Genomic DNA, 26,543 nt, shown 5'->3' with positions numbered 1-26,543 from the left:
TAACACTAGTGCTCTTGGTTTCAGCATACACACTAATAACAGACATACTGGAAGAGAAAGTTGAGCTATACACAACTAATAAGTCAAGCAACCACTGACTGTGAATGAACAGGGATTTCTGAATCCCACTGCAATGCTGTTTATCTCAATGAAACGTTCACAAACAAGCTACTGTTCGGCTCCTCCGTATCTTTTTAATAGGTACCTTGCCAGAATCTAATATCCACATTGCGATCAATAAATACATCCAGAAACTCCGATCAAGTGCAATCCCGGGACTTGGGGCTAATTGGGCTTTTGCTTACAACAGCCCTAACCTCACCCGTCGATCCAATGTGCTTTAAAATTACGACTCTCGGGTGCGTATTATAAAAACAGATTAATTTTGTGTTTGTGATAAGTATCGACAGAGAATGTGGTTATCGTCATTTATTGATGTTTACAGAGCCCTCTACGCCTCATAGGAACCCTTTGTCTCTATAACAAGTAATTACATTGAATCTGTTTAAAATGCAGTTTTAGTCGGGCAAAAACTTGAGTCCTTTTGTTCCGTAACTTATCCTAAAATGTATTACAATAAGTGTATGGTAAAACTACCATAAACATAATGTACATTTCCAATCATATTTAGCAAATAATGTGTAAAAAGTGTATTATGTGAACTGTAAGACTTGAATTGTTAATTGGTAGCTTTCCACACACTTGGGATACATCTCCATTACAATCCAGGATGCTTTTAATCTCAATGGCATCAGTCATCCTATTATATCAATGAGGACGATATTGCTGAAATAAAACACAAATAGCAGTTCACAACTGTATGTCCAAAGCTATGGCTAGTCACATAATATGTTGTGTGTGTCTCCCCACCGGAGACCGGAGTTCAATCCCCATGTGTACCCATCTGACTTTACCTCCCCTTCTACACTTCTTACCTGTCTCAATAAGGTATACAAATACAACATGATACACGCTCTATAGCACCAGGCTAGCATATTGAACATCCTCTGTCACTCGGTAGCACAGTACTCCATTTGACGGGAGAGATTCATATGGCCGAAGGATTGATCAGTGATTGGCCCTGCAGAACAGCTGGAGTGGAAAGACTGCAGACTGACAGCAGAGTTGGTGCCACCCCCCCCCCCCACCCACCCCATTTACTTCCAGCAGCCACTGAGATCAATAGAGACAGAGAGAGATAGAAATGGCAGAGTAAAGAGAGAGGAGGGAGGAGAGAGAGAGACAGATTGAGAGAGAGAAAAGAAGGCCATTAGATGTAAGACTTTCTGAGGAAATGATACTCATAGACACAATCAGAGCAGGCAAACGGATCCTTCAACCTTTGCCATCATTCCCGCCGGACAGGGTCAACTCATTCTCCAATTACCGAAGATTCAAAGTGAGTTATAATGAACTTCATCCTCATCATTACAGACTTCATATTCTGAATATCATCAAAGGAAAGTGATAATCAGTTGAAGTTTGAGCAAATTGAGCCCCACAGTTTCCTCATCCTCTTATCTATTCTCAGGAACTGTAAAGCGCTCTGTCAATTAGTTATCTCCGCACAGTTCCTGTCACCGCAGCTCTCTTCCTGCTGTTGTTGCCAGGTAACGACACAACTGCGAATCAGGGGGCTGTAATTTCACACGGGAAGCTCCCAGACAGCTCTGCAATTAACATGTTTCAAAGTAATTTAGTGCCAGACTGGAACAGTTCCGATATGCACACTTAAAGGGGAAATCTGAATTTCATACAATAACAAAGTGCCACAACTGACGGATGGGGCAGGATAAATGTAAGTACTCTCAAATTCAGACACAAAGATACGGACACAAGGACTGACCATCCATGAGGTCCCAATTATACTTTGAACCATGTTTTGAAGCTTTACAATTGCATTGTTTACGAACAGTACAGTTAAACAGGCTTACATTTTGGCAGTGGTGGGAAAAAGTACCATACATTTGTAAAGAGGCATACTTGAGTAAAAGTAAGTATATCTTAATAGAAAATGACTCAAGTCAAAGTGAAAGTCACCCAGTAAAATCCTATTTGAGTAAAAAAAAGTCTAAAAGTATTTGGTTTTAAATATACTTAAGTATCAAAAGTAAATGTAATTGCTAAAATATACTCAAGTATCAAAAGTATAAATAATTTCAAATCCCTTATATTAGGCAAACCATTTCTTTATTTAAAGAAAAGTTACGGCTAGCCCAGGGGCACGCTCCAACACGTAGACATCCTTTACAAAGGAAGCATGTGTTAAGTGAGTCTGCCAGATCAGAGGCAGTAAAGGAAGAAGAGATATTTGTAAGTTATATTCCACAAGAATCAATGGGTGTATATCCAGAAGTTGATGTTTCAATCAAGTTGTCGTATGGTAGATATGGTAGGTATGGATCCTTTCCCTATTTGGCTTGTTTCTGAGGCAACGATGCGATGAGTAAATAAGTCAATCAATACAGTCTAGAATCTATAGATCTACGATTCTGTGGCAATGGTGTTCAACACGGTTTCCACATTTTTGTTCCAGACTAGCACTGTTAGAGCCGATTTAGACATATTTGTATTACAGACAGAACATACAGAGCGACATGTATGTATTTGTAAATATATGAAAGTATGTGAAAAAATATATTAGGTAGGTACCTTTACGATCTGTATTTGCCTGATTGAGGTATATTCCTTTGGCATTAGTGTACCTTAGCACCCCCCCTTGCCCATTCATTGTACTGTGGTAAGTGTGTTAGTGACAGGATAAAGGCAGGAAGTTGGGCCTTCGTGGGCGAAGGTACTGTAGTCCGAGCTAGACTCGGGAGCGGTATAGTCTTTTGACCATAGATAAATACAAATAAACCATATCATTGATTTTCACTTCAAGTAAGCTAATGTGCTTTAAGTTGATTGGAGAATAATCTTGTGTTATATATAAGAAGAATTCATCTTTTTGTTGTTGTTGCACCATATCCCTGGATCTCATTGAATGTTTTGCCTTTTGGCTTTTGGGAACTTATTATGTGGACTGTATGCGTCCGAAACAGCCACACTTCAGGCTTGGGCAGTGGCTATGGTCAATTGGTAAGGAAGTCACTACAACTACTAACACTCCTAACATACCTGATTAAAAAAGTCAGGGGCTTGATGATTAGTTGAACCAGGTGTGTTTGTGCTGGACGATAACAAAAATGTACATTTGAGAGTTGAATGCCAATGTTTCAGAATGGATGGGGCTGAAAACCACTTGCCTATAGAATCTTGGTTATTACAGCCAATTGAGTAAACCTGTGCTGAGAAGTGGATAGCATAGTTGACTCCCCTATCAATCACTAGATTTGACACAAACCTGTGGGATTTCCTAGAGACGGGGGAATGGATTAGCTCGAGGAGTGAGATTGTTTTGTCGACACAATACCTCTGATTCAGATGGTAATAAAAAAACATGGGGTTCTGTAAATTCACAATGTGGTCTACTTTCACTTCCTGGTCAGCAATAGAGAAAGAAATCAGAACGTTTGGTAGCCAAATGAACCCCTCAAATGTAATTGTGTGTAAATTCAACTGAAATAACTTTATTCATATTAGTCAGTGTGAATGGGGATGAGAAAGTACCACAGAGAAGTTAGAAATCTCAGACTATGACAAAGCAGAAATTAGAGTTCTGTTTATTTACCAAACTATTTTATACTACTTAGATTCAGATGAATTCATAGCCATGCTGATTTTGGAATAAATTGTGGAATTTTGTCTTACTCTTTGTCTTACTCTACTCTTAATAGGGATAATCTGCTATTTTAGGGATTGAGGGGGAAATCCCGATACACAAAGAATAGACCAAAAAGGGAAATGAAAATAGACTTAAGGAAATGGTAGATTGTTGTAATGGAACAGTTTATTGTGTTTACACAATTCATTTGAAGTTCTCTATTTAAGTAGATATTTTTGTTGGTATCTGTACTTTACTATTTATAAACTACTTTTACTACATTCGTAAAGAAAATAATGTACTTTTTACTCCATACATTTTCCCTGACACCCAAAAGTACTTGTTACATTTTGAATGCTTAGCAGGACAGGAAGAGAACATCACTGGTCATCCCTACTGCCTCTGATCTGGCGGACTCACTAAACACACATACTTAGTTTGTTTATGATGTCTGAGTGTTGGTGTGCCTCTGTAAATTAAAACAACAAGAAAAGGGTGTTGTCTGGTTTGCTTAATGTAAGGAATTTGAAATTATTTTTACTTTTCATATTTAAATATATTTAAAACCAAATAATTTTAGTCTTTCACTAATTTTTTTTTAACTGAGTGACTTTGACTTGAGTCATTTTCTATTAGCAACCTACTTATTTGATTAATTTACTCATTTTCCAATTAACTTTTTGCTTGATCACTATCGCCATCTCCTGGACAACAGCCAGTATGTTTAGAAATGGTCTGGATTCATTCCAGCAACCTTTCGGATACAACAGGCCTGATGCTCTAACCACGAGGCTACCTGCTGACCCTGTTTAGTGAGCTTTGCAGTTATCACAAGGTTGAACAAGTCATTGACATTAAGTTCATCAAATATTATTAAAAGTGCAGTCTGCAATTGGTCCATTTTTGGACTTAGAATTAATAATAGCCATTATATTTTGGGTTCAGTTGAACTAAGGTTATTTGGCATTTACATATAATATTCTTCAATAATCAATATATCATTAGTTTAAAAGTAAACAAATTGATGCACCAATCGCAGACTATAGCTTTAATTTATGTATATACAGTGGGGAGAACAAGTATTTGATACACTGCCGATTGGAGAAGGTCTCAAGGTCCTGGAGTGGCCTAGCCAGTCTCCAGACCTGAACCCAATAGAAAATCTTTGGAGGGAGCTGAAAGTCCGTATTGCCCAGCGACAGCCCCGAAACCTGAAGGATCTGGAGAAGGTCTGTATGGAGGAGTGGGCCAAAATCCCTGCTGCAGTGTGTGCAAACCTGGTCAAGAACTACAGGAAACGTATGATCTCTGTAATTGCAAACGAAGGTTTCTGTACCAAATATTAAGTTCTGCTTTTCTGATGTATCAAATGCTTATGTCATGCAATAAAATGCTAATTAATTACTTAAAAATCATACAATGTGATTTTCTGGATATTTGTTTTAGATTCCATCTCTCACAGTTGAAGTGTACCTATGATAAAAAAAATTACAGACCTCTACATGCTTTGTAAGAGGGAAAACCTGCAAAATCGGCAGTGTATCAAATACTTGTGAAAGTCCCCCCTAGACAGTTCAATTACACAAGACTCTTGTGTAATTGGATGGGCAATGAAAGCGACGCACATGTTTCACTATAGGCTTACTTCAAGTGTCCTAACAGTGAGCAAAAAAATATATACATTTATGGAAAACTATCTTCTAAACATAATTCATATTTTCTATGACTGATAACTGCATGTCTATTAAAGTACATTAACATAACCTACACAGACCCGGACATGAAACAGAAACTTTCAAAGGTGATGCCTTTAAAAGGTTTGCACAGTTGTTTGGGTGAACTTTCCAATGCCATCCCGCCAACACCGAAAGTGGCCGCCAAAGATCCAAATGTACCCACAAACTTTGGCTCCTTGCCAGTTTCGTTTTTGAAGAAATTAAAAATTGTCTTGTTGGCCAGCACGTAGTCTGACGGAACAACGCACTGCTACAGATATGCGGATCCATGTCATTTCACTTCCACAACACCCTGCAGCCACCCACACGGCAGCTGTTCATGTCTCAAAGCCTTCTATGCTTCCTCGTGTTTTACCGTGTATATAACTCTGCAACTTTTACGTTCAAAATGACTGACGAGCAACACTCTCCGTCTCAATAAACGACATCTGGTATGTTCAGTTTTCTTTCAAATGTTAGAATCGAAATAGGTTTCTGTAGCCAATGTGTAGCTTATTTTGCTCTCTGCAGTTGTCAGTTTAACTGTTTCAATTGATCAAAATGTAGATTGTGATTATCTTGTGTGCAAGATGACAATGGTTCTGATAGTGCAACTGTATACTATATAGGAGAAGCTATGTTTGTTTTCTCTCTCTCTCGCTGATGACGCATGATAAATCACCATATAAAAATACGTTGCCAAACCTGTTCACAAATATTAATTGACAAATAATTGAACTCTTTATATAGCTCTGCTTACTATATACCTATCCATTTCTTTTGTAGTTTTTATGAAACGCTGTTAAAACCATCTGAAGCCATGAATTGGCCAGATATAATCCTCATTCTATTGGCTGTCAACCTGGGTGACATCATCACTGGCCCTACCCTATGCCACGCCTCTCAAAAGCGTCAGAAATCCGAATGCCAGGTGCGAAATGGCTGGGCGGACTGCAGCCACCTCCGCCTCAAGGCGATCCCTCCCAACCTGCCCTGGAATATCACTGGTCTGGATGTCTCCCACAACAGGCTGGTGGATCTACCCCCAGCATCGCTGGCCACTTACCCTGGGCTTGTGCACCTGGACGTGGGCTTCAACAGCCTCACCAAGCTGGAGGACAGCCTGTGTCAGACCCTGGGCCTGCTGAGGACACTGATCGTACAGCACAACGAGGTACATCGGCTGACGGAGAAGGACCTGAGCAACTGCACCAATCTGACAGAGCTTAACCTGGCTGGCAACAGGTTGAAGCTACAGGAAGAGCCCTTTGCTGCCTTACAGGTAGGGATCTGCCTGGTGTCATGGTGAAGACAAGAATGGCAGGGGTTGTGGATGTGTTGATAATGATGATATACAGTACTAGATGATGATACAGATGAGAGAGCAGGGGATGCTCTTGACTCTGCAGGACAATATTTTGGGAGCATTTTATTTTGATTCTTTCATTTACCATCAAATGAATTGGATTTGGGTTGTTCTCTTTCAAGCCTAAACCATAGGCAAATAATGACTTGATTGCAGTTGCCTCAGTTACATTTTTCTCTCAAACCCTCTTAAGAATGTCTTTCCATTTTTCACCAGAGACTGACACTGCTGGACGTGTCCAAAAATGACCTGAAGACAGCCAACTTGGGCACCCACCTTCAGCTTCCAAGCCTGGTGACTCTCATCTTGTCTAGCAACAGCATATCAACCTTCAAAAAGGATGACTTCTATTTTCTCAGTAATTCCTCATCCCTACGAGTCCTCCACCTGTCGAATCTAACAACTCTAGCAAAGGTACAAAAGATCCTGTGAGATGGGAAATAAAAGGCTGTTCATGCTTTCAGCTGCTGACACTAGGAATAATAAGCACCTTTTGTTTATGTTGTCAAGATACCTTCAGTGTTTCCTCTCTTATTTTCTAGGCGTCGTGCAAAGCCACCAAATTAACATCTAGGGCATTTTGAACCGCCATTTTCATATTAAACGAATTGATGCCAAATTAGGCAAAAGAGGAACAGAGCAAGGCAGGGTCCGGACAAATACAAATGATGGTGAAAAAAATACAATGACGCCGCACATGAAAGATTGTGATAATGCGACAGCTCGCTTGCCACAGACTTGCCACAGACTCGACAGCTCGCTTGCCACAGACTTGCCACAGACTCGACAGCTCGCTTGCCACAGACTTGCCACAGACTCGACAGCTCGCTTGCCACAGACTTGCCACAGACTCGACAGCTCGCTTGCCACAGACTTGCCGCAGACTCGACAGCTCGCTTGCCACAGACTCGACAGCTCACTTGCCACAGACTCGACAGCTCGCTTGCCACAGACTCGACAGCTCGCTTGCCACAGACTCGACAGCTCGCTTGCCACAGACTTGCCACAGACTCAACAGCTCACTTGCCACAGACTCGACAGCTCACTTGCCACAGACTCGACAGCTCGCTTGCCACAGACTCGACAGCTCGCTTGCCACAGACTTGCCACAGACTCGACAGCTCACTTGCCACAGACTCGACAGCTCGCTTGCCACAGACTCGACAGCTCGCTTGCCACAGACTCGACAGCTCGCTTGCCACAGACTCGACAGCTCACTTGCCACAGACTCGACAGCTCGCTTGCCACAGACTCGACAGCTCGCTTGCCACAGACTCGACAGCTCACTTGCCACAGACTCGACAGCTCGCTTGCCACAGACTTGCCACAGACTCGACAGCTCACTTGCCACAATTCAACATTTATTCCACGTTGGTTCAACGTAATTTAGTTGAAATGACATGGAAACATCATTGATTGAACCAGTTTGTGCCCAATGGGATGCTATAAATAAGTAGGAAGTAGTAGGTTCAAGGTCTTTTGACAACGTATCTACAGTCTATGGCAGCATCTTGTGCAGCAACTAATCAGTGTTTTTTTTTCTCCCCCTTGCAGTTTGAGCCTGATTGCTTGAAGCCCATTGCAAGCATATATGAGTTAGTCATGACTGGGAGCAAACTTGGCCCTTCACTCACGTCTAAACTCTGCACAGAGCTTTCTGGGACAGCGATCCGCAGCCTCTCCCTCCAGAAGACACAGCTCATTACACTAGACAACACCACCTTCAAAGGCCTGGGGAAGACCCACCTCACTACTTTGGATCTATCCCACAACGGCATAGCTAAGATCGGTGATGGTTCTTTCCAGTGGCTGTCCATGCTGGAAGTTCTTTCTCTGGAGCAGAACAACCTCAAGCGCCTGACCAAGAACACTTTCAACGGGCTGGGGAATCTGACACGGCTCAACCTGAATATGGCGCTGGTGAAGAGTCACACTTCTTCTTACCCTATTATCGACGACTTCTCCTTCCAGCCACTAGGGGCCCTGGAGAGCCTGAGCATGGAGAATACTGCCTTTCGAAACATCTCGGTGCTCACCTTCGCGGGTTTGATGAGTCTCCGCCAACTCCACCTGAGTGGGGCCAGCTGCATGTCGCTCAAAATCATCACCAACCAGACCTTTGTGTCCCTCGCAGATTCACCACTTCTTATGCTAAAGCTTACAAGCACAGCAATCTCCCGTCTAGATCCTGGAGCCTTCTCCAGCCTGGGCAATCTCACCACCCTTCTGCTGGGCAACAACTCCATCTCCCAGACCCTGACGGGGAAAGAGTTCCAGGGTTTGGGCCAGCTACAGGAGATCTACCTCTCTTACGGCAACCAGAAGCTCATCCTCAGCCCTATGTCGTTCGTCCATGTGCCCGCTCTCAGGACTCTGATGCTGGGGAGAGCTCTGACCAGCACCCTGTATATGAATACCTCTCCGTTTAAGCCTCTGTCCAACCTCACCATCCTGGACCTCAGCAACAACAACATCGCCAACATAAAAATTGATCTTCTTGATGGACTAGGGAATCTGAAGGTGCTGAAGCTTCAGCACAACAACTTGGCCCGGCTGTGGAAGAGTGCTAACCCGGGTGGGCCGGTGCTGTTTCTTAGGGGGCTCCGCAGCCTTGTTGCCCTGGAGATGGACTTCAACGGTCTGGATGAGATCCCCGATGAGGCCTTTCATGGATTAACCAACCTTCAAGAGCTCAGCCTCAGTGGGAACATCCTAAACCAACTCAGGGACTCAGTCTTCAACGACTTGGGGTCGCTCCGGGTGCTTCGGCTCCAGAAGAACCTAATCACGTCGGTGAGGAAGGAAGTGTTTGGGCCGGCTTTGGCCAACCTCAGCCAGCTGGTCATGGAGAAGAACCCGTTCGACTGCACCTGCGAGAGCATCCTGTGGTTTGTGGCGTGGCTGAACGGAACACACGCCAGTGTGCCGGGCCTCAGGGATGAGTATGTGTGCAACACGCCGCAAGCCTACTACAACCACTCGATCATGGAGTTTGACAGGCTCTCCTGCCTGGACATGACACCATTCCAGGCGCTCTACGTGCTCACCAGCACTGTGGTCCTGACTTTAATGGTGACCTCACTCCTAGTGCGCTTCCAGGGTTGGAGGATTCAGTTCTACTGGAACGTTCTGATCAACCGTACGCTCGGATTGAGCGATAACAGTTCCGGGGAAGGGAGAGAGTTCAACTACGACGCGTACGTCATTCATGCTGCAAAGGATAAAACCTGGGTGGAACGAAGCTTGCTCCCTCTAGAGAATGAACAGGGGTATACATTTTATCTGCAGGATCGAGATGCAGTGCCAGGTGATTCGCGACTGGAGTCCATTGTGGAGAATATGAGAAGGTCCAGGAAAATACTATTTGTGGTCACCGAAACTCTTCTCGAAGACTCCATGTGTCGACAGTAAGTAGAATGAACATTGATATATTTTTTTTCGAACATTCACGTTGCATAAACGTTGGTAGAGCATGTGTGGTCACTGGTCATGGAAAAGAGAACATTGATAAGGACAGTGGTTGGAAAATCTGCAGGGATATTTATTTCAGGAAATGAAAGTAAATAATGTTGACGTTTTAATGTGTTATTATAGTAATAATACCATGATTTTTCTGTTTTAAAATTGAACTGAACCAGTTTTACTCAAACAGGGGAAGTGGACTGTGTGAAGTGGGTAAGTGAGTTTGGGCAATTCTGGAAGAAGATATGAAACCCAAACAAGCAGTAAAAAAAAACATTTTACACAGAAAATGATCTTAGCGTCTGGATAACCATTTCTTCATTGAAAACCCCCCCAATCAATTCAATAATGATTCTAAAGATTCTATTAATGTGTAAACTATGTAGGTACACCCACAACTAAAGACGCTCATATCCACAGCGACTGCTAAATTACATAAATGTAAAATGCAATGATTCTGTACTCATTACCTTTTTTTTGGGGCTATGGACCATAATGCTCAAAGAATGTCTAAGTGATGAATGTATATTTAAAGTATCACCACAGCACTGATCCAAGGCAGGTGTTTCTGTCTAAACCCTTGAAGTGTTGAGGTTATTGGCTTAATCTGTGTTCTTGAAAGCTGCTCTAACAGTACAGTATAAACCAGTGTTAAATGTTGCCATTCATTGATTTTTTTCATTAAAAAAAATATCTTTGATTGTATTTTATTCTAGCACTTCATGTTTCACCCTTTTGATTGATTTGATTGCAAGTCTCTCTGGATAAGTGTTACGTGTATATGATTGAGATCTGAAATGTAATTCCTGTTATGCTTCGGTACTTTGAGCCTCTTTTATTTGCCCGCTCTGACAAATGCCCTCTTCTGTCTCTCTGCATTTCTCCCCTTTCCTCTCCCTGGAAACCACTTCCTCCCATTTCCTTTCACTCTCCTCCCCTCCCACCATTCTCTCCCTTCCCCCCCCCCCAGGTTTATGGCCCACCACGCGCTGCACCAGGTGATCGAGGACAGCCGGGACTCGGTGGTGCTGGTCTTCCTGGAGGATGTGCAGGACTACAGGTTGTCCCGCTGTCTGCTCCTGCGCAGGGGCATGCTTCGTCCACATTGCCTCCTCAACTGGCCCCTGCAGAGGGAGAGGGTGCCCGCCTTCCACCAGAGGCTCCGCATCGCCCTGGGCACCACCAACCGAGTGCAGTAACTTTCTCCATGCCATTATGCTTAGAAGTGTACTGACAATTTTACTTCTTTTACTTGAAATATATTGGTCGTGTTCTCATTTTCCAGATGTTATCACAGGTTCAGCGAAATGCTTATGTTTCTAGCTCCAACAGTGCAGTAATACCTAGCAATACAAACAAATCCCCAAAATGTAAAGAAAGAAATGTCAGAGTTTGGAATATGAATATATACTGAATGCATTTGATGGTGTGTATGGATATGAATAGAAAAGGTGTGCACAGCAGTAGTTCAATTGGATAAGCCTTGACTAGAATACAGTATATACTGTACATATGAAGTGTGTCAAACAGGATGTAACATTATTATAGCAACCAGTGTTCAATGACTCTAAGGTGCAGGGTAGAGTACCAGGTGGTAGCCTGCTAGTAACAGTGACTAAAGTTCAGAGCGGGATACTGCGGCAGTGGCCGGGTAGTGGTGACTGTTTAACAGTCTGAAGGCCTGGAGATAGAAGCTGTTTATCAGTCTCTCGGTTTTGATGCACCTGTACCGTCTCTGCCTTCTAGATTGTAGCGGGTGAACAGGCCGTGGCTCGGGTGGCTGAGGTCCTCGATGATCTTCTTGGCCTTCCTGTGACACCGGGTGCTGTAGATGTCCTGTAGGGCAGGCAGTGTGCCCTCCAGGACATCTGACCGCACCACACTCTGGAGAGCCTTGCCGACGGTATTACTACGTTTATGTAATACTTGGCTCTATTTCTTAAATAATGACAGTGGGTGCAAGGGTGTGGAAAGTGTGCAAAACTGTTGCTCTCATTGTAAAGTTAGCGGTGTGCACGACTGTAGCTTTCATTCAGTGGATAAGATTTTAAGGAAGTGTACTTGAAAGTACAATACTGTAGGTTTCAAACAATGGTTGAGGAAGTGTTCACTAGAAAGTGTGCAATATTGCACGTCTCATTTAACCGCTGAATGAGAAAGTAAGTGTACTTAATGGGCTAAGTGGCACAGTTTCAGTAGCCGAGTGACATGCAAAAGGTGAAATCTAAGCAAGCCTAAATATCTTTGAATATTGAGGGATTGATAAGAAAAATATATTTTCAAATAGAAGATGTTTTTTTTCTTACCAAGCTAAATTATTGATAAGAAAAATATATATTTTGTCTTAGCAAGCTAAATTATCTAACGTCATTTAGCTTGGTAAGAAAAAACACATCACTAATTGTAAGTGAATTGTCAGTCAATTGAAACCATGATTGGTTTCACCTGGGTCCATCTGTGCAGAGAGCTGCCGCTGATCGTTGACTGATCTCCAAATCATAATGAGTAGTTATTTACAAGGTGATTTGCAGATCACTGACAGAGTAGATCATTGACTTAACAAAATGCTTTAAAATGTGGTTTCATGGTCAATTACAGTAGGGTTATTTTACAGCATTACTTTAGTATTGCTAGCAGGAGTATTACAACTCCACTGTAAAATAACCCACTATTGCACTCATTAGCCATGTAATGTTCTCTTCATAACCAAAATGTCAGATGAACTTAGAACTTTTAACAAACCTACATATTCTTGTTTTTCCACTGTGGGAACTGCTTTAATTAGGTAATTTCAGGTTAGGGGTTTGGGACAGCTCTATATTAAATTTGTTTCAGCACTTTTGTACACTTACTTGACAGTTACAATGTTGTTTAATAGAGTATGGTTCAACCAAAATCCCGTTTGTATTTGTCGCATGAGACATAGTGTTGATTTGAGTGAACTGCAAGTATATTTGAACACATTGTGTTTTTTTCCATCTGTATGCTATTCAGCATGTCTTTAAAGTTTTCAGTAAAGTTGGATTCTGACATTCGTATTATTAGTCTTTACTTCAAAACTTTGTGAAATTTTTTACAAATGAACTAAAATCCTAAATCTTCTGCCCTCAAGTGGTCGAGAAAAAGCTAGGTTTTAAATGTGACATTCTCCCATTTTGTTTTTAATTCGATGAATAACTTAAAAAATAAAAAGACATTTCAAAAACTAGCCAGCTTCTGGCCTCATCCTTAAAACAGACTTCTAACCAACGGCACAGGAACTATGGGACCCTGAAAGTATTTTTTTTTAAAGGAGAGGAATAACTCAACGTTGCTCATTTTAAAGAAAGGAGGCTTACTTCAAGGGTTTGTGGATTAAGAAAGGGAGGAAAAAGGGATAAACACTGTCCTTTCTCACACGTGTTGGATTTCTATTAGCAACAACTTAATTCACAGGCTAATTGCTACCGAGATACAGCTGGTAGATTAACCTTCTCCCCTGGTTCAATTGATAATGAACACTCCCACTGGGCACAAACATAATTTTAAAATCTAGTTTTGATTTACAATTGGTTGAGTTGTCAACGTCAAATCAACAAAAACAATTCACCATGTCATTGGATTTAGGTTCAAAGTTGGGTGGGAAAAAAAGAAATCCAAGCAGTTTACCACATCGATTCAACATCATTACATAGATTTTTGGGGTCGAAATGACGTGGAAACAACATTGATTCAACCAGTTTTTGACCAGTGGGTTATTAGTTACACAATCATATTTTCATTCATAAACAACCAGTAATTCATCAGTTCTGTATTATACTCTACATGATATTACCCTATTTGTTTATGCTTGGGGGAACACATTGGACTATGCTTATCTATTCGGATCTCTTTTAGCCCACCAAGAGCTAGTCTTGCCACCAAGGGCTAGTCTTGCCACCAAGGGCTAGTCTTACCACTAAGGGCTAGTCTTACCACTAAGGGCTAGTCTTGCCACCATGGGCTAGTCTTGCCACCATGGGCTAGTCTTGCCACCAAGGGCTAGTCTTGCCACCATGGGCTAGTCTTGCCACCATGGGCTAGTCTTGCCACCAAGGGCTAGTCTTGCCACCATAGGCTAGTCTTGCCACCAAGGGCTAGTCTTGCCACCATGGGCTAGTCTTGCCACCATGGGCTAGTCTTGCCACCAAGGGCTAGTCTTGCCACCAAGGGATAGTCTTGCCACCAAGGGCTAGTCTTGTCACCAAGGGCTAGTCTTGCCACCAAGGGCTAGTCTTGCCACCATGGGCTAGTCTTGCCACCATGGGCTAGTCTTGCCACCAAGGGCTAGTCTTGCCACCAAGGGCTAGTCTTGCCACCAAGGGCTAGTCTTGCCACCAAGGGCTAGTCTGGCCACCAAGGGCTAGTCTGGCCACCAAGGGATAGTCTTGCCACCATGGGCTAGTCTTGCCACCAAGGGCTAGTCTTGCCACCATGGGCTAGTCTTGCCACCAAGGGCTAGTCTTGCCACCAAGGGCTAGTCTTGCCACCAAGGGCTAGTCTTGCCAGACTCCTTTGTGTGTGTCAGAAATGTTTGGAAATAGTATAGAGCAGGGGTCATCAACTCTTACCCCACGAGATCCGGAGCCTGATGCTTTTCTGATCTACCTCATAATTAATTGTGCACACCTGGTGTCCCAGGTCTAAATCAGTCCCTGATTAGAAGGGAACAATGACAAAATCCAGTAAAACTGGCTTCCAGGTCCAGAGTTGAGATGGCGGGGTATAGATTATGGAAATGTACTATTGATTAAAAAAAATACATCCTAAGAATGAAATGTTCCCTTGTGTGATATCACGAAGTCCTTCCAAGAGGTCTGGACCTTAAGACCTTAGAGGCCCAAATGAGACTTACGCTGCCGGGTTGCTAGTTCAAGCCCAGACCCCCTCCCTCCTTAGGTTGCAAAGTGTCCAAGGCCTTCATTGGAAGTCCAACACCCACCCAATTTGTTTTGGGGATTGCAAGTGGGCCCCTTTTCCCAATTTGATACTTTTTCAAGCTTCAATCATAGCTCTTCCCCCTTCATTCGCTACAAAAGTAACACCCCTTTTTTAAGGGCATCTCACTGTGGCTTGCCAAGGGGGCCTGCATCCTAAGCAAGTTGACTGTATTTGTAGCCTGCTATTGTGGCTCACTTCAGGGGTACTCGTAGGGGTAGCCTACCCGATTTCTGACCAACCACTGACCAAGGAGCATTACAAGGTCAGTGGTTGGATATCTTTCCATAATTACACGGAACCTTTTGTCTGCTATTGCGAAAGAATGAGACTCTGAAGCAAATGTACATTTATGAGTCAATATTGGACCACCACCTAACTAACCAAGATGACTGTGGATATCGGTGCTGATTGGTTCGATCGTTTTGGTCTTACTCCTGACCATATTGACCAGCGTCTTCACCTGGCAGGTCCCCAGCAGCTCTCTGCACAGATGGTCCCAGATGAAACCAATACCAGGGATAAGTCCCAGCTACCCGTTTCTGGGCAGTACTCTGTCATTTAAAGGTAATGCGAGAGGTAAGGTGTATATCTTTTTTTTTCTATACCAAGAATAATGAGAATTTTGAAGAGGGTGTGCTTTTTATCAATTCAGCACTGGGAAACTTCTAACCATGAAGACTTAAATTATGCCATCCATAAGATCTTTAGGAAATACATTTGTAGCATTAAAGAAAGAAAATAAATAGATTCAAAAGATAAGTGAATACAATATCCGATTTGAATGGTGAATCAGGTTAATCTGTTTGTCCCAAATGTCCTAGAAATTAGGCTGTTCTCATTAACACAATATATTGTCTGCATGGTTTTGCTGTATGGAGATTCGTTGCACAGCAATTTCTTCAGACCTGGTGTGACTCCTAAATATTTTGGAGCCCCCCCCCCCTGCAATCTGCAGTTCATACAACAACAACAGCGGTCAAGCCGCCACTGTTTTGGTAAAAAACTGATTGGGCTGGAAAATGTAACCACTCAACTTTATAGACATAGCTATGGATTCAAGGACTGACCATCCATGATATAAAAATGATAGTTTTAACCATGTTTTGGTTTATAACTGGCTGTGACTAAAACGTTGCTGTGTTATGATAGGGAGTTATCATCTGAGTGTGTGTGCACCTGTCTGTGTCTGCATGTTTACATTTGTATTTTACATTTTAGTCCTTTAGCAGAACAACTTACAATAAATACAGAGTGCATACATTTTCATACTTTTTTGTCCTGTGTACTACATGTGGGTGCATGACAATACAAAATACTATCTCTTGATGAACATCCAGGTTTACCTCTTACCCCTTCCCTACTGGTTAATCATTCATAACTGGAGGCCGGGATATCAGGGAAAAGTGGGGAACAGGTCAGGATTAAAGTCCACCTGATATGAAGTGTAGCCAGCAGGTCTCAGACATTCATTTGGAGGTTGTTAAAGGCCACGTACTACCCAGAGATGGCGATAGTTTTGGGGGCTTACACGTTGGGGCTGCTGGGGGTGAGCCTCTTCGTTTCAATGCTGACCTACGCCACCTACCAGCTACTCAGCAGTTACCTGTATAAATGGAGGGAGATGAAGCCCATACCAGAGATTGAAGGCACATACCCCCTCATAGGGAACGCACTGCAGTTCAAATCCAACGCCGGAGGTGAGAGAGGAGAGGTTATGAGGAGAGGGGGGGTGGGGGAAAGGAGTCGAGAAGGGTATTTTGAAGAGGGGTTGCTTTTATTAGTTTAACATTTGGGTTCTAACCATGATGACAAATGATGCCAGCCTTTCCATAATAACTTGAAGAAGTACTTGTTAACACGAGAGAAATTAAATCCATTGATTCAAAAGATTTGTGGATCAAATATCCCATTTGAATGGTGAATCATGTTAATCTGTCCTAGAAATGAGACTTGTTATAAACCCAATATATTGTCTGCATTGTTGCTGTACTGAGTGAGACTCGTGTAAATGTGAGTCTTCACAATACATGCGGCGCATCACAACAACAATGATCACACTACACATTAGCAACTTCTGTGGTTTTTCTACTTCCGTTCCTGATAACGCACGGGAAAGAAATGCACAAAAGTTGGAAAAACTCCAATGCATACAAGACTGCACTGCATCCCAGTCTGGCAGATGAATCGCAATTGTGCGAATTTGCCTCCCATTGGAATGAATGGACTTCTGCCAGAACACATACAGTTTGACACAACTAGTGGGCACCAGGCTTGTAAGCCTCATTCACATTATACCTGAGCAGTCCATTGCGTTGCGCTGGATGTAATTTATTTCAATGGGGACCGTCTGCAATGGAGTGGTAGCACAATGTTGCTGCTGTGATATCTCAGCACCCCCTTGCTTTGAAGGCTCTGTTGCGAAACGGATTCCGAATACGATTATTATTTTTTCAACTTTGTGTCATCTTTAGCGCAGCCAGTCTGTCAATAGAACAGGAAATTACCAAACCGCAGAAGAAGATGAAAATGTGTGGCTTTCGGTGATGGCTTTATGGGATAGCAAGCAACTTGTAAACAATTACCCACTCCGATAAGTGAATACTATTTTAATAGTAATGTTAAATACTGTTAACCAATTATATTACATGGCTGTTGCCTCTCACTTAAGTTTATTGTGAAGGTACTGACGCTTGTTTTTGATAGTTATTAGGTGGCAGTTGCTAGCTACAGTATAGTCAACCTAGCCTTGCTTTTAGCTAGCTAATATGTACTCTAGCGTGACTTGCTAGAAGTTAGAGAAACAAGTTGAGAAAAAAATAACTTGACAAAACATGTTTTATTATCACCTGAAACAATATGTTTATTCTGTCTTGAATGAAAAGGTCATATTTTGCAATCTCCCAAAATAAATGCGATCTCTGACGAGAGACTAGCCTCCATCTCGTCTTGCGTTGTGAAATCCTATGCTCTCCGTCCAGTAAGCAGGACAAGATTGCGTGAAAATGAAGTATGGAGTAATGAGATGTATACGGGGCATTATCTCTTGTGACTGTGAAATGCATTAGAGGGCCCAACTTTACGGGCAAGGAATGGGCGACCAACTATTAAAGCTATGGTTTGAAAAGCTACTATTTAAAGCTATGGTTTTTCTTCTATAACTTCGTAAAGAGGAAGCATCGATCTAGATTCTAGAGAATTATATAAATGTGCAGGGCAGCATTGTAAGCAACATCTAAAATTATTATTTCCAAGTGAATACATTTGTGATGTTTCAATCTTTGTCAGTGTGTGTGTTTGTTTGCATATTTAAGTGTTTCTGTGTGTATGCGTGTGCATGACAAAAATAGTATGCCTTAATAAACATCCATGTTTACCTCATCCACCCATCGCTATTGGTTAATCATTCATCATAACTAGCAGCCGGAATGACATGGAAATTTGGGGAACAGGTCAGGATTAAAGTCCACCTGACATTAGGTGAAGCCAGCAGGTTTCAGACATCCAGTGAGGATGTTTAGGCCACGTACTACCCAGAGATGGTGATCGTTTTGGGGGCTTACAATTTGGAACTGCAGGGGGTGAGCCTCTTCTTTGCAATGCTGACCTATGCCACCTGCCAGCTACTCAGCAGTTACCTGTATAAATGGAGGGAGATGAAGTCCATACCAGAGATTGAAGGCACATACCCCCTCATAGGGATTGCACTGCAGTTCAACGCCGGAATTGAACAAGGAGAGGAGACGTGGGAAGCGAGGAGAAGGGAAGAGAGACGAGAGGACAGTAGTTTAGGGAGGGGAGTTTCGAACAGTCACTCAATCATTCAGTCATTCATTGCTCTCCCAATCTACCTACATACAGTTGAAGTCAGAAGTTTACATACACCTTAGCCAAATACATTTAAACTCAGTTTTTCATAATTCCTGACATTTAATCCAGGTAAAAATTCCCTGTTTTAGGTCAGTTAAGATCACCACTTGTAAAATGTCAGAATAATAATAGAGAGTGATTTATTTCAACTTTTATTTATTTAATCACATTCCCAGTGGGTCAGAAGTTTACATACACCCAATTAGTATTTGGTAGCATTGCCTTTAAATTGTTTAACTTGGGTCAATCGTTACGGGTAGCCTTCCACAAGCTTCCCACAATAAGTTGGGTGAATTTTGGCCCATTCCTCCTGACCGAGATGGTGTAACTGAGTCAGGTTTGTAGGCCTCCTTGCTCAGACACATTTTTTTCAGTTCTGCCCACATATGTTCTATAGGATTGAGGTCAGGGTTTTGTGATGGCCACTCCAATACCTTGACTTTGTTGTTCTTAAGCCATTTTGCCACAACTTTGGAAGTATGCTTGGGATCATTGTCCATTTGGAAGACCCATTTGCGATCAAGCTTCAACTTCCTGACTGATGTCTTGAGATGTTGTTTCAATATATCCACATCATTTTCCTACCTCATGAAGCCATCTATTTTGTGAAGTGCACCAGTCCCTCTTGCAGCAAAGCACCCCCACAACATGATGCTGCCACCACCATGCTTCACGGTTGAGATGGTGTTCCTCCAAACATAACGATGGTCATTCTGGCCAAACGGTTCTATTTTTGTTTCAGCAGACCTGAGGACATCTCTCAAAAATGTATGATCTTTGTCCCCATGTGCAGTTGCAAACCGTAGTCTGGCTTTTTTATGTTGGTTTTGAAGCAGTGGCTTCTTCCTTGCTAAGCGGCCTTTCAGGTTATGTTGATATTGGACTCGTTTTACTGTGGATATAGATACTTTTGTACCGGTTTCCTCCAGCATCTTCACAAGGTTCTTTGCTGTTGTTCTGGGAATGATTTGCACTTTTCGCACCAAAGTACATTCATCTCTAGGAGACAGAATGCGTCTTCTTCCTGATCGGTATGATGGCTTCGTGGTCCAATGGTGTTTACACTTGCGTACTATTGTTTGTACAGATGAACGTGGTACCTTCAGGCATTTGGAAATTGCTCCCAATGATGAACCAGACTTGTGGAGGTCTACAATTTTTTCTTTTGATTTTCCCATGATGTCAAGCAAAGAGGCACTGAGTTTGAAGGTAGGCTTTGAAATACATCCACAGGTACACCTCAAATTGACTCAAATGATGTCAATTAGCCTATCAGAACCTTCTAAAGCCATGACATAATTTTCTGGAATTTTCCAAGTTGCTTTAAGGCACAGTCAACTTAGTGTATGTAAACTTCTGGAATTGTGATATAATATTTATCTTATAATTCACTCTGTCTGTAAACAATTGTTGGAAAAATAACTTAGTAGATGTCCTAACCGACTTGCCAAAACTATAGTTTGTTAATTAACAAGAAATTTGTGGAGTGGTTGAAAAACGATTTTTAATGACTCCAACCTAAGTGTATGTAAACTTCCGACTTCATCTGTATGTATCTACTATTACCTCAGTCAGAAGCATGAACTAGTGAATGACTTCAGAGTTATCTTTCTTTGGTTTCAGATTTTTTCCGTCAAGTCATTGGCTACACAGAGCAGTTCAGGGACTCCCCACTGTTGAAGATTTGGATCGGACCAGTACCCTTCCTCGTTCTGTTCCATGCAGAAACCATTGAGGTAGGCTATTAATCAAATAATTGACTTGAATCAACTTGATGCATAACACCTGAATGTTTTACAAAGTGTTTAAATAGGGTGACACATACAAGTTGTCACACTTGTTTTGAAACCTCAACATTTCTGTCTACTGAACACTACATCGTTTCACTACGGAGATGGAAATCTACTCTATGTAAATAAGGTAGTAATTACACCACATACAGGTAGCCTGACAATGTATGGTTACTGCTATCAAATATAAAAACCCATTCTGGCCTGCTGTTTTGGGTTTAAGCGTACCAATGCAAACACAGACTGTATTGAATACTAAATCAAAATCAACGTTTTTGTCACATGCGCCGAATACAACAGGTGTAGTAGACCTTACAATGAAATGCTTACTTACAAGCCCTTAACCAACAATGCAGTTTTAAGGAAATAACCCCCCAAGAAGTAAGAGAGAAGAATAACAAATAATTACTGATCAGCAGAAAAAAACAATAGCGTGGCTATACTAGAGGAAGAGTTGAATTTTCCATAAAAACGTAATTTACGAAAGCAAAAATAATTAACTTTAACAATTATTTTTATGTACTTGGGGTTTTAAGTTATGTATTTGCTGTTAACTGTCTGTTGATGATGCCATGCCAATGACCAACATTCCCTCATAGAAATACATCCGGCCAACCATATTCTATTCTATTTTCTGTTTGATTGTCTATTTGATTCTATTTATTCTATTCGACTCTGTAGACGGTTCTCAACAACCCTGTTCATATGGACAAGGCCTATGCTTACAAGTTCCTGCACCCTTGGCTCGGCACTGGGCTACTAACCAGGTGGGTGTTTCAAAACAGATTGCATTTGAGAAAGATCAAACGCATATATGCATTTGAGACGACAGAAAATATGTATTATAACGCAAGATAGGAACGTGGAATTCTTAGATAAGCCTTTGACAAGTCTTGGGAAAGCACTTATTTTATGACAAAGAACAATACATTCTGAGAAACGTCAATACTTTCCAGTCAACACATTCCCTCCATATTTTCTGAACTCCATCGTTTGTCTCTCTCTCTCTCTCTCACACGGTCTCTCTTTGTGTCACTTGTTCTGCATCTCCCTCCCTTTATTTGTCTGTCTCACTCTTTCTTTGTCACCTTCCCTCTCTTTCTCTCTCTGTCCCCCTCACCCCTCTGTCTGTCTCTTCCTCTATCCCCCCCCCCTCCCTCGCTCCCCACCGCCCTCTCCCCAGCACGGGGGTCAAGTGGCGGCGGCGGCGGAAGTTGCTCACCCCCACCTTCCACTTCTCCATCCTGACGGAGTTCCTGGAGGTGATGAACGAGCAGGCCGAGGTGCTGGTGGAGAAGCTGGACAAGGAGGCAGGCAAGGGCCCCTTCAACTGCTTCAACCACATCACCCTCTGTGCTCTCGACATCATCTGTGGTGAGTCCGGGTCTGGATGTGGGGTGGTTCTAGCGGGAACAAAGGCTCAGTGGGTTAAAAGATTTCACATTCTTGTGGCCACTTCAAATCAACTAAAAAGATATATCAAAATTGCTACCAATCTTGCAATAAATATCTCTGCATATGATTTTCCTTTCAGAGACTGCAATGGGGAAGAAAATCTACGCTCAGAGTAACTATGACTCAGAGTATGTCCGATGTGTGTACAAGTGAGTCCTCGTCCTGAATGCAACAGACAGATGTTGTCATGCCCGTTTTTGTTTTGGAGTAGAGGGCATTGCCAGCCAACCATTGCTCCCTGTCCCTGCATCTCTCTCTCTCTCTCTCCTTCTGTCTGCACTGTTGGTAGTTGGTTGCAAGTTGTAGCCATCTTGTACCACACATGTTATACTCTGTAAGTGTTTCAAATAAACAGACATTTGGGGATAATATTAATTGCAGAAAATGTAATAGAGTGGAATCAAATTGCATCAAATGAACATAATTTACTCTACCTTGCATCCCTCCTACTGTCCCCAGGATGAGTGACATCATCACACGGCGACAGAGGATGCCGTGGTTCTGGCCTGACTTTTTTTACAACTACTTTGGCGAGGGCTGGGAGCACAACAGGAGCCTCAAGGTCCTCCACTCTTTCACCTCCAATGTGAGTCATCAGTCAATCAAAAATGGGCTTTTGACTATTTAGCTGCACCCAGGGAAATATGCTGTCATCCATCAGAACTCATTCATCCAGCCAAGGGCCTGTTCGGAAGGATGACTATTACAGAATGTTCAGATAGAAATGTATTGTGTAGAACATCAATGATTGTCTATACGAATGATTGTCCACTCTTTCACCTCCAATGTGAGTCATCAGTCAATCAAAAATGGGCTTTTGACTATTTAGCTGCACCCAGGGAAATATGCTGTCATCCATCAGAACTCATTCATCCAGCCAAGGGCCTGTTCGGAAGGATGACTATTACAGAATGTTCAGATAGAAATGTATTGTGTAGAACATCAATGATTGTCTATACGATAAAATAAGAAGTCCTGTCAGCTCTATTCATTACATTTCTATCTGCAATGTTCAGAAACACGTTAAATGTTTTCACTGAAAACACCCCAGGTCATCTACGAGAGGGCGGAATACATTGCCTACATCGAGTCGGACAGCGAATCGGACCAGGGAATGAGGAAGAGGCGGGCCTTTCTGGACATGTTGCTGAAGACCACGGACGAGGAGGGCAACAAGCTCACCCACCAGGACATCCAGGAGGAAGTGGACACCTTCATGTTCAGGGTCAGATGTCAAAACCACTATCACATGCTCCATGTAGAATGTGTTCCAGATTTATCATTGGTGTTGTATTTATTGTCCCCGTCTAACAGGGTCATGACACTACAGCTGCAGCCATGAATTGGGCCATTCACCTGCTGGGCTCCCATCCAGAGGTTCAGAGGAAGGTTCAACAAGAGCTTCAGGAGGTGTTCGGTAATCCAACCCTCTTTTTAACCCTTTATTTTTTTAACCCTTTATTGCCTGCTGTTGCCGATCTCATGATAGTTAAGAGGTGATATTAAACATTAAATACAATTTCCCTAGAATTTGTTATCGGGAAATTGACCAAATGCATTTGTTGGCAAACGGCAACACTGGGCGATAGTGGAACTGCCATTCAGGTGAGAGGGGCCAAGCAAAACACAGTGAAATCATAATTTTCTGTATTTTTGGGGTAATAAATAATATTTTTGCTATATAAGGGTGTATAAAACAATTCTGTTAAATTTGAATTACATTAGAATAATCTTATTAACTTAAAAATAAATATGGCCAGAGTATATTATTTTTTACAAGAACAAAATAAATATGATACTGTGAAGGAATAAAAACAATCAAATTATAATTCAAACACCTCATTTTATATAAGAAAATAAAAAATTGTATGTTATCAATAGTTTTATTTAGGGTAATTTTTTTTATATTTTTACCGTTGTCGCACAGTGTTGCCATAACGGCAAAAAAATCCTAAAATGACACTTAAAAAAACACTCCTAAATAATATTTTACATTTGCCTATTTGGGGCCATTTTAAGTAAAAAAACAACAACAGATTCCAACATTTTCTTGCATGGTTCTATCATTATGCATATGCAGTAGTCAAACGCATTCCATGGAGGGCCTAGTTTCTGCAGGTTTTTCCCCCCCCTTTCAGTTAAGCCATAGACAGCCAGGTACAGTATGGGGAGTTCCTCATCAATCAAGTACAAGGTGGAGTGAGAACCCCACAGCCACTCGGCCCTCCGTGGAATGAGTTTTATTGCACTTGATTTAGACAATGGTGACTGGTAAGTGGGAGAGACAGTCAGAATGAGAAGACGCTGGGATTGAACCCTGATCTCGGAGAAGTATTTAGAGAAGCTGGACGCATTACTGCTCGACCATAGGTTCTGAAGGAAGTACTTGGTAATTCTAATGCCATAGCCTCCCGTCACTATACTCGCTTCTCTTATCACCTGATTCAAATCAAATCCTTCTCTCACAGGTCAAAGCGAGTTCAATCAAGCACAGTGGGAAAGTGTGGAAAGTCTCACCAAAGCAAAATGTATTTAATGAACTGAATTAGGTTCTGTGGCATATCAAAATTGGCTGTTGTATACAGTAATAGCCTGATTTGTGAAGCGTTTTTGGAATGTCTTCCACCCCTGCCATGGCAGACCTGGCATCCAAACGAGCATTCCAATATTACCATGACGAGTATCTCTTTGACAGTAGATGCAGGTTCGGTGTAGTTACCATGATCGATGACAGAAGAACATAACATCCATTCCTCTACCTCCATTCGTAGCTGTGTCCGATTGCCCCATCACCACAGAACATATATAATGGGATGCAACCTGAAGTCTTGTACCCCCCCCCCCCCCGTGCTCAGGTGTGTCCGACCGGCCAATGAACACAGAGGACCTGAAGAAGCTGCACTACCTGGAGTGTGTCATCAAAGAGTCCCTGCGCCTGTTCCCCTCTGTCCCCTTCTTCGCCCGCAGCATCTGTGAAGACTGCCACATCAGTGAGTGACACAATCTTAACCATTAATGTTTATTTCAGTCTGTCATTCATTTTCTAACTGATTTACATTTACAGGATTTAGCCATACACTACTTTTAATTCATACTAATTAATGTACATATTCACAATGGGTGGCCTGTGCCATGTGGAAGATGAACCTACGACCCTGGTTTATCCAGCGCCTTTCCATTTCAGTCATATTGTTTAGTTCTTTTTTTTTTGTGGTTGTGTTAATTAGTTAATTTATTCACGTGTACATTTTGTGGACCTAATAACCTAACTTGTTTCACATTTTTGCGCCTGTAGATGGTTTCAAGGTTCCCAAAGGTGCCAATGCCATCATCATGCCCTACTCCCTTCACCGCGACCCGCGCCACTTCCCCCAGCCTGAAGAGTTCCGCCCAGAACGCTTCATGCCGGAAAACTGCGTTGGGAGACATCCTTATGCCTTCATCCCCTTCTCTGCTGGACTCCGCAACTGCATCGGTGAGAACAGGAAACATTCAAGACATTCAACTAAATAGTGCTTATAGTACAAACATTTTAGAACATTTGAGAATCAACGGCATAGGATTTGTCACGTTGTTGTAGAACATCACTCGTATTTATCGATCTATCTTTTACCAGCTTGGAACATACTTTTTACGACGGTGGGCCTCTAAACGTGTGTCCGATGAGGTTGTCATCCTCACATGCTCTCGCTACTTTAATAAATGGTTACAGATTAAGGTTGATAAGGCATTTGAAATAGTGAAAACAAAATGGACGATTAAAAGTTTGTGCGATGAAAGATGTCATCCTCACATGCTTTGGTTACATCCCTACCCTCAGGTCAGCGATTTGCCGTGATGGAGGAGAAGGTGATCCTGGCGTCCATCTTGCGCTACTTCAACGTGGAGGCGTGTCAGAAGCGCGAGGACCTCCGTCCACTAGGGGAGCTCATACTTCGCCCCGAGAAAGGCATCTGGATCAAACTTGAGAAGAGGAAGCAGCAGCACTAGATAATCTAGGAAAATGTTTGAATACTTTAAAACAGACCATTCCTTCCTCCCTCGGGAGTAATCGCTGATCTAACACTAATTGATAGGTATAAGTAAATAGTTATAGCACAATACTGTAGGTTTCAACTATCCAGGCAGGCAGGAAGGAAACATTCTTAAAGTATTTAAACAGGGCCGAATAAAGCACTTAGCCCTTAGGCTTACATTGCATTCGTGTTCTCTCTGTATTACAG

The 26,543-nt window shown here is 42.2% G+C and overlaps 2 protein-coding genes across 4 annotated transcripts; both read left to right on the top strand.

Moving 5' to 3' along the window:
- Window positions 1–5,648: 5,648 nt before the first annotated feature.
- tlr3 (toll-like receptor 3) lies at window positions 5,649–13,457 on the top strand. 3 transcript variants are annotated; one of them, XM_064926172.1, is made up of 6 exons: window positions 5,649–5,873; window positions 6,208–6,703; window positions 7,004–7,201; window positions 8,342–10,194; window positions 11,220–11,444; window positions 11,996–12,087. In XM_064926172.1, the coding sequence occupies exons 2-6, from the start codon at window positions 6,242–6,244 to the stop codon at window positions 12,000–12,002; spliced, it is 2,745 nt and encodes a 914-aa protein (XP_064782244.1). In that variant the 5' UTR covers window positions 5,649–5,873; window positions 6,208–6,241; the 3' UTR covers window positions 12,003–12,087. The 3 variants fall into 3 exon arrangements, with proteins under 3 accessions (XP_064782244.1, XP_064782246.1, XP_064782245.1); XM_064926174.1 differs by having other exon boundaries at window positions 5,650–5,873; window positions 11,220–11,476; XM_064926173.1 differs by having other exon boundaries at window positions 5,650–5,873; window positions 11,220–13,457.
- A 3,191-nt stretch (window positions 13,458–16,648) lies between these two features.
- Window positions 16,649–26,513, top strand: LOC135506792 (cytochrome P450 4V2). Its single transcript, XM_064926171.1, has 11 exons — window positions 16,649–16,905; window positions 20,699–20,811; window positions 21,547–21,632; window positions 22,049–22,239; window positions 22,400–22,469; window positions 22,780–22,906; window positions 23,372–23,545; window positions 23,635–23,737; window positions 25,176–25,310; window positions 25,616–25,795; window positions 26,141–26,513. The coding sequence occupies exons 1-11, from the start codon at window positions 16,713–16,715 to the stop codon at window positions 26,308–26,310; spliced, it is 1,542 nt and encodes a 513-aa protein (XP_064782243.1). The 5' UTR covers window positions 16,649–16,712; the 3' UTR covers window positions 26,311–26,513.
- The last annotated feature ends 30 nt before the right edge of the window (window positions 26,514–26,543 follow it).

Source organism: Oncorhynchus masou, chromosome 20 (assembly GCF_036934945.1).
Source record: "Oncorhynchus masou masou isolate Uvic2021 chromosome 20, UVic_Omas_1.1, whole genome shotgun sequence".
NCBI lineage: Eukaryota > Metazoa > Chordata > Actinopteri > Salmoniformes > Salmonidae > Oncorhynchus > Oncorhynchus masou.
The sequence above is the reverse complement of the archived record's forward strand: the minus strand, read 5'-3'. Positions and strand labels throughout refer to the sequence as shown.